The sequence below is a fragment of the Patiria miniata genome, unplaced genomic scaffold (genome assembly GCF_015706575.1).
Source record: "Patiria miniata isolate m_02_andy unplaced genomic scaffold, ASM1570657v1 HiC_scaffold_19, whole genome shotgun sequence".
In the NCBI taxonomy this organism is placed as follows: domain Eukaryota; kingdom Metazoa; phylum Echinodermata; class Asteroidea; order Valvatida; family Asterinidae; genus Patiria; species Patiria miniata.
Window position 1 is genome coordinate 2,346,818 of NW_024037057.1, and position 7,300 is coordinate 2,354,117.

At 40.4% G+C, this 7,300-nt stretch overlaps 1 protein-coding gene across 4 annotated transcripts; it reads right to left on the minus strand.

Annotated features, from left to right (window-relative positions):
• Positions 1-269: 269 nt before the first annotated feature.
• Positions 270-6,661, minus strand: LOC119725306. Of its 4 annotated transcripts, none has more exons than XM_038196682.1 (4): positions 6,548-6,661; positions 2,904-2,970; positions 1,930-2,057; positions 270-1,293 (listed from the first exon to the last, which is right to left on the minus strand). In XM_038196682.1, the coding sequence occupies exons 1-4, from the start codon at positions 6,644-6,646 to the stop codon at positions 1,081-1,083; spliced, it is 507 nt and encodes a 168-aa protein (XP_038052610.1). In that variant the 5' UTR covers positions 6,647-6,661; the 3' UTR covers positions 270-1,080. The 4 variants fall into 4 exon arrangements, with proteins under 4 accessions (XP_038052610.1, XP_038052611.1, XP_038052613.1 ...); XM_038196683.1 differs by having other exon boundaries at positions 2,904-2,987; positions 6,548-6,648; XM_038196685.1 differs by having other exon boundaries at positions 2,904-2,987; positions 6,565-6,588.
• Between the last annotated feature and the right edge of the window lie 639 nt (positions 6,662-7,300).

A 7,300-nucleotide genomic window follows, 5' to 3' on the forward strand; every position in this document is an offset into this window, starting at 1 on the left:
CTCTCGTTATAAGAAGGTCGATGGGACTAGCCAAATTATCCATTTATAACAGGAATGTTGTTATAAAAGGACAGCGGAAAAAAAGAAAGATTTGGAACCTCAGAACTTGCTCTTTATAAGCAGAACCTCTTTATAAAAGTACTCTTTATAATGAGAGTCGACTGTGGTAAACACCTTTCGTAGCTTCTTATTATGGTAAAGAAAAACTCAAACAAGTGAGTATCACAAGCTTTAAAAGCTACCAGGAAAGACTGAGCCGAACAAAAGCGTATGATCTATAGGACTTTTTGTATATTCTTTATTACCCAAAATAGAAATCCACTGTACAATATAGCGATGATCAGAGAATCAACAAGCTCACACTTCAACTGTCTACATGTACATTGTAGGCTACTTGGATTCATGTTGAATATATGAAAATTAAGGGTAATTGTGAGAAAATTTGGATTATACATATATTTGGGTGCTTAGGATGCTGAAATCGGGTGATGAATAAACAGTTCATGTCATACTACAGATGAACATGCACAGTTAACTGTGTGTCTATTGGCGTAGATAATAACATCTGTACGTGTATGAAAATGTACATTATACCCGTAGTTTCGTTTCCAAAGGAGCAAATGGCTCTGCAAAGAAATTCTGCGCTCGTAAAAAAAAAATCAAAATCGTAAAACCACTATTTACAATTTGTTTGATGCTACAAAAACTGCCCAATGCCAATGATTTAAAAAAATATATATACTATAAGTGCACTTTGTTGCGCAATACTGGAGGGTTTTGCATTTCTTTTACCGGCTTTTATATGACAAGCAAATACAAGTTCAATACCCCAGCGTTAGATAAACAAACAAAAACAATCACACACAAATGAATGCATAATATACTGGTCACGTTTCATATTTTTGTCTTATTCCAGTTGATGACTTTTCGAATTTCTGATTTACTGTACTGGGACTCGCAATAAAACCCTTCAAGGTCATAAGGTCATCAGCCCAGATTTTGAGAAGTGGAATAAGCCACGATGCTCAACGCGCCCGACAAGATATTATTCAAAGCATTTCAGTAGGGACAAAAACGCGTCTAAAACAGGGCCACTACAGTGCCCAGAACGGTGGCGGCCACGGTTGCCAGGCTTAAGGTCACGGCGCTTGCGCCGTTGCAGTCATCTGTGGTGCAGCAGTACACGCAGCTCTCGATGCTAAAGATGGACCCGCAGGACTCGGTGCAGCTCCCTGAGGTCGTGCATCCACGGCTGAGGGTCGTGACAGAGCCGTCGATCTTGACCACAGTTTTCTGATTGATTAAAGGAAAAGAGGAAAACAAAGTCATTAGATATGGAAACTGCATGGCGAACCCTGATAGGAGGAGCACTGTAACTACAAGGTCCTGCTTATAACAAGCACAATTCTAGGTCTCAAGTCTTCGTTTTAATTGTTTTCCTTTGTTTTACTAAGGTAGCTGTTATAACAAGGTAATTCGTAAAGTCGCAAGGACCTTTTTATAAAGGTGTTCGACTGTACATACAAGCCATGGATTAGAACTAGGGAACAAGTTCCAAGTACCTAAAGATTGTATTGAAAATACATGTGAAATACAAATGTTAAGTGTTTTAACTGTCCAATGCTCAAATGCAGTTAGAGTCGACTCCCGTTTCAAACCCATTGTTCACTTGTGTGTAAGCCGTATGACCGTGCATGATGAAACAGTTATTTAAAGTGCATTTTAAAGTTAAAAGCTTGAACTCACGCTTATAATTCTAGCAGTTGCAGCAGTGACATGCACGTTTTAGTAAAACAAAAATCCACATCTCAAAATTGAAATATTTGTTATACATGTATGTAGATGTATTTGCAAATGGTCTATCTATACATATGAAACCATTGCTCATGCTGAAACTTTACAACAAGAAGCAGTCATGTCATAACTCACCTGGCATGTATCATCTGAGCTACTGCAGGAGGTGGAATAGTTGCCCGTGAAGGTATCAGCGCAGTCGCTTCCGCTAGACACACCGCTGACGTAGCCGCAGGAGTGGCATGTGAGGGCGTTCAGGCCAGCTGCAGTGAAAAAAAAACCCAACATAACCAGTGAGATTTAAGGGATTGATGGAATGATACGAGTCTGACTCTGACAAGCTCAGACTCAGCCCGATTCATACTCGGCGTGAGAAGCGAAAGCGAATTGGTGAAGTAGTGGCATATTTTTTTCCGCTGCGAACATACATTGTATTTCAACTCGAACGAATTTCGCAGACAATATTTCATGACGTCAGATTCGTATGAAGTATAAACAGGCCTTTACCCAACGCCCTTTCACAAGCGGTGGTGTTTTTTTTTGTTTTTGTTATTTAAAAGTTTTTTTTTTGTTAGTTTAAAAGAACTCTTGACACAGGAATTAAGACTAGGAATGAATGAAAGGTTTGAGGAAACACCATATGGAAATAATGTTTCACAACATTCAGTAACGGTTTTTTTCAAAATGTATTCGTCTTAAATGTGTTGAAAATGTGCACCCTGCCCGATATCGCGCTTGCTCAGAATATCAAGAGCTGAAAAATATTGTATGATTAAAAAAAAGAGAGACTTTCGTTTGTAATGCCGGTGTCATATGAAAATCGGGCTCGTATGAAAATCGGACTCTTTTTTCCCTTTTATTGGTGAAACCCTCTCACGTGACCGGTCCCTCTCCAAATTATCTATGCATGAGCATGCACAATACCACCAATGAGTCCGTATTTCATAAAAAAAAACACCTAAATTCATGCTTCACCGGTTGGGAATTTTGAACCAAATCCTTAGTAAGTCCAGGGATTACAGAAGTGAGTGAAAGCTAGTTCTGTTTGGTTTTATCTCAAGTTAGTTGCGACCTTAATCAGAAATTTCTCTTTCTGTCAATCGACTTACCGAAGCAGCTGACGAGAATTACGAGGGTGACGAGGGTATTCATGTTTCCTTGCTGGGTGCTTGGATGCTGGTTTTACGTAGAATATGTTGGGAAAGTGCAAAATATCGTCCATTAGAAGAAAAACAAATACCTTGGGCAAATCAGACCGCATAAAAGCATGCGCATTTGTTATTGGAGGCAAAATAAAAAGGAGGGCATGTTGAATGCGTGGGAGCAGTATTTTTTTATTCTTTTTTTTTATCGCAGGTGCAAGTTGAAAACTTTAAAATTGAAAAGTAGTACGTGTAGAAGTAGCCGTACAAAAAAAAACTGTAACGAGATGGACAAAAAAATAGTAAAAATGCACGTTAGTATAAGACCACACCCAATAACGTTGATTTGATGTACAATGTACATTGTGTGTACATGTTATTTGCGAAAAGCATGAACATACGCATGCGACTCTAAGTCGTAATACCCTAGGGGACTTCGCGATCGTTTTGAACAGATATCGATTTCTTTTGAATATGAAGGATGACAGTGTCAATAGAGGATTAATCTATCGCGCATCCCGGTCGCATACTTGAAAACTCAGGCATTCACTGGCTTTTGTCCTGCACTGTGTTCCGGTGTAAACATATATGCAAGCGTCTCTTGAATGTCTGCAAAGTTTGTACTGGTTGCTATGTGTAAACAATCGCTGGGTAATCTGGACCCATTCAGTTCAACAATAACATTAGGTGTGACTAGCAGTGTCAGTACAAAATTCCCAGTTATGACCCCAGCCTTTCTCCAAGCGGTATTACCCTGCCCGAACATTTTGCCAAACTTTTGCGTTTTTTTCTTTCACCATCTTACTCGCAACCCCTGCATTCAACTCAGCTCGGAAACTTGTGGTTTTTCTTTACATCATTCATTCATCTGACCAACCATTTAAGTCATTAAGTTTCATGTTCTTTTGTTCTTCAATACTGGGCCACAATAACAAATCCTACGTTCCGTCGGACACCTTTTCATGTTTTAGCGAGTGAATGGTGTCTTCTCCTCTAAGTAAGAAAAAGGGCGATGCAAGATATACAGGGTGAGTAAAAAAAACGAAACCCAAATGTCGGGACCATTGTTTTAGTGAAGTTCTGCATGTAGCACTTTCAAAATCTGGGTTATAAAAGCCAAATTCATAGGCTTTCCTTTAAAACAAGAATCAATCGAATCACTTAAGTACTTTTTAAGGTACGGGTTTTTAAACATAACCACCGTTTTAAAGTTCTGTCCACGGATCACAAAAAAGGTGAGCGTTCTTTCAACAAAACGAAAATCATTCACACACATCCTTATGTGATTTGTTCACAATATACTCTCCATAAAAAAAAATAATGCAAAGTTTACGCTATCAATTGCCGACCTTTAGCTATACCAACGGAAACAGGTCAACTCGTACGCGAACCAACTCGTACGCGAGTCAACTCGTACGCGGATTGGTCAACTCGTATGCTAGACAACTCGTACGCGAACCAACTCGTACGCGTGCCAACTCGTACGCGAGCCAACTCGTACGCGAGCCAACTCGTACGCGAACCAACTCGTACGCGGGCCGTTTTAGGAGTGGTTTCGAGGATTGGGTTGGCATGGTTGGGAAGAATTTGGGAATAGTGTGACGGGTAGTCCGTAGTTCAATGTGTGACCGTTGTGTGTGATTGGGAGTGAACCCGTGAATGATGATAATAAAGTAACTGATTTTTGTAGTTAGACGAGTGTTGTATTGTTTTGTGCATACCTGTAGCCTTGTCACGTCAAATTTAATTCCATATATTAATGCAACGATGTACCAGTTGCATTTTTTGTGTTTTTTTAATCAATGTACCTGTCAGTCAATTAATTGCCACCATTGTCAAACTGACCCAATTGCAACGCTCTGGACTACCATGGATCTGTTCTCGCGGTTCGGTGTCCTAAACTTGAAAGAACCGGCGGGTTTAGAAGATCAAAAGAGATCGATCAGACTTGTCAACTGCCTGTCACTCAACTTTCACTGTGGTTCACAACCATTGATCAATTAGATCAATTAAAAAGCAGACACGCGGGGACATCCGTAGGCCTAGCAATTTCTATTTACAACTGAAATGCTTGGTATAACCATGGAGGTATAACACATAACACATCGGGGTTCGAAATTAGCGGTCTAGCCCGCTAACCAAATGCTGGTCAAAACAGCGGCGGCCGGGGCTAGACAAACTATTCCTTAACCAGGCCGGCGTGCGAGTGAAAAATTATTGGGATACGGCAAAGATCAACGAACAGAAAGAAAAAAAAATCATAAAATTCAAAAAGGAAACCCCTTTAATTTGTGTCTAATTATCAACTGTTTTAAAGGATTAAATTATCTGATCTGTTAATCAAAAACACCAACAAAAGTCCCTCAGAATTGCACTTGAAAATACGCCATTTTGTATCTGATAAGAAAAAAATGCGGGCTAGTAGAAATGCCCGTGGGCCAGTAGCCCGGCTGGCTAGTGAACAAAAGAAGTTGAGGTCGAACCCTGCACATTCCGCCCCAATGTAATCGTTCTCTCCGTTTTTTATTATTGTTCTTCCCCAGCCTTCCTTGCCCTCTCCATTTTCGTTTCCTCTCCTTTTTAATTCTATCCTTTGAGCCATTTTAAATCTGTTTGCAGCATAACACAGGGCCACCACGCATTTGCAGTGATAATAAATAAAATTCAAATTTTTAAAAATAAATAAAATTCACCTCCCCATTGTTTTATTTTACAAAATATAATTTGGAGACATAATAATTAGGACTAAAAAACTATCTGACCCAAGCAAAAAACTGGCGGACACTGTTCGTACAACTGTATAAGCATGCGTGATGCTATATACCTTTTTTATAGTAGCTCCTTTTTATACAATAGACCTCGCAAATATCGGTGTTTTCTTGTCATTTTACTTGTCTAACCAGCCAGCAATTGTACCGCGGCATACACAGGTTACAGCGATTCAATCATGCATTCTTTAAAACAGTGCGCGGTGCGGCGGGAACCAATCATACTGGTTATCGCGAAGACAACTTCCCAATCAATCAAGCGAACTTGTAAAAAAAAAACAACGCAGAAATCTTCTCTAAAAAATCGCGAATGTAAGTAGCACTGGCGGATTCAAAAATCAACTACATTTAATTTGAAAATCTCAACCTTTCCGAAAAGGTAAAATTATGCCGACCTACCGTACCGAACCTAATTTCATCTGTCCATGTGAGCTAAACCAATCGTCTAAACTCACGCGTACGAGTTGGTCCGCGTACGAGTTGGTCCGCGTACGAGTCGGTCCGCGTACGAGTCGGTCCGCGTACGAGTCGGTTCGCGTACGAATTGTCCCGCGTACGAGTTGGTCGCGTACGAGTTGGTTCGCGTACGAGTTGACCTGTATTCATACCAACGCAGTTTTTTGGAACGAGTTCATTAATTAACTGCCATTTTCAGTCAGTCTTCAGGTTCGGACTTGTCCCAATATCTTCCAAAGTGTTATTGCAAATTGAAGTATTACTCCGAAATGTAAATATCGTTAATGAAGTAAAAGAAGAATTCCAAGAGCAACTGAAGTGTCTTATTGACCTTCTCAAAGTAAATATATCTTAAAAATCGAACGAGCAAATAAAATTCACACTCACTTGTGTTGTTGACTTACGTCTTCCGTGCGTCTCTAGAAATGCCGTTGCTATGAATGACCGCATTTCTATAAAGATAACCAATGACATAGGCGCCTCCATTCTCGCCCATTCGCGCCCAATTAGGCGGTGCGAGGGGCCAATGAATGCAAATCCCATTGAGTCCGATGCGAATGAGCCCAATCGAGCGCTTTCTCGCGCCGGAGTCGTAGTCGTTGGTAACGACTGTTTACATGTACTCTGTTTACTCCCTACAGTTGGTTGACTGTTCGCGCGCTTTTGTTCTGTACAAAAAGCGAAAACAGCAAGTGTCCTTGCAAGATAGGGGGGAGGGGTCAATTGCCAGTGATGAATCGTTGCCAAGTAGCGTTCAGAACGTGTTGTGGAAATGCAGTGGCCTCTGAAACAATTCGAGTACGCAGCGGCTATCGATCGTGGAAGTTTGGCCGCACCGTGTAAACTGACTCGCGGGCCATGACAAGGGAAGCTTGTTAAATTGCACTGTGAAATAAACCGGTGATGCTCGATGTTTCGAGTGCGTTAGTCACCCAGTGATATCATACATGTGCATAATTGATTTCTCAATTATGTGTTACTATTTTCCATCGCGGTAATTGACAGGTGTTTCAATAACATTACAATTTAAAGAGGTCAGTTCATAAATCATATAGTTCGCCACTACCGTATAATTCACTTGATAAATTTCAGTTAGGAAAGGACACAAAGCATGCACACGAGTATTTATTTCGATATCCA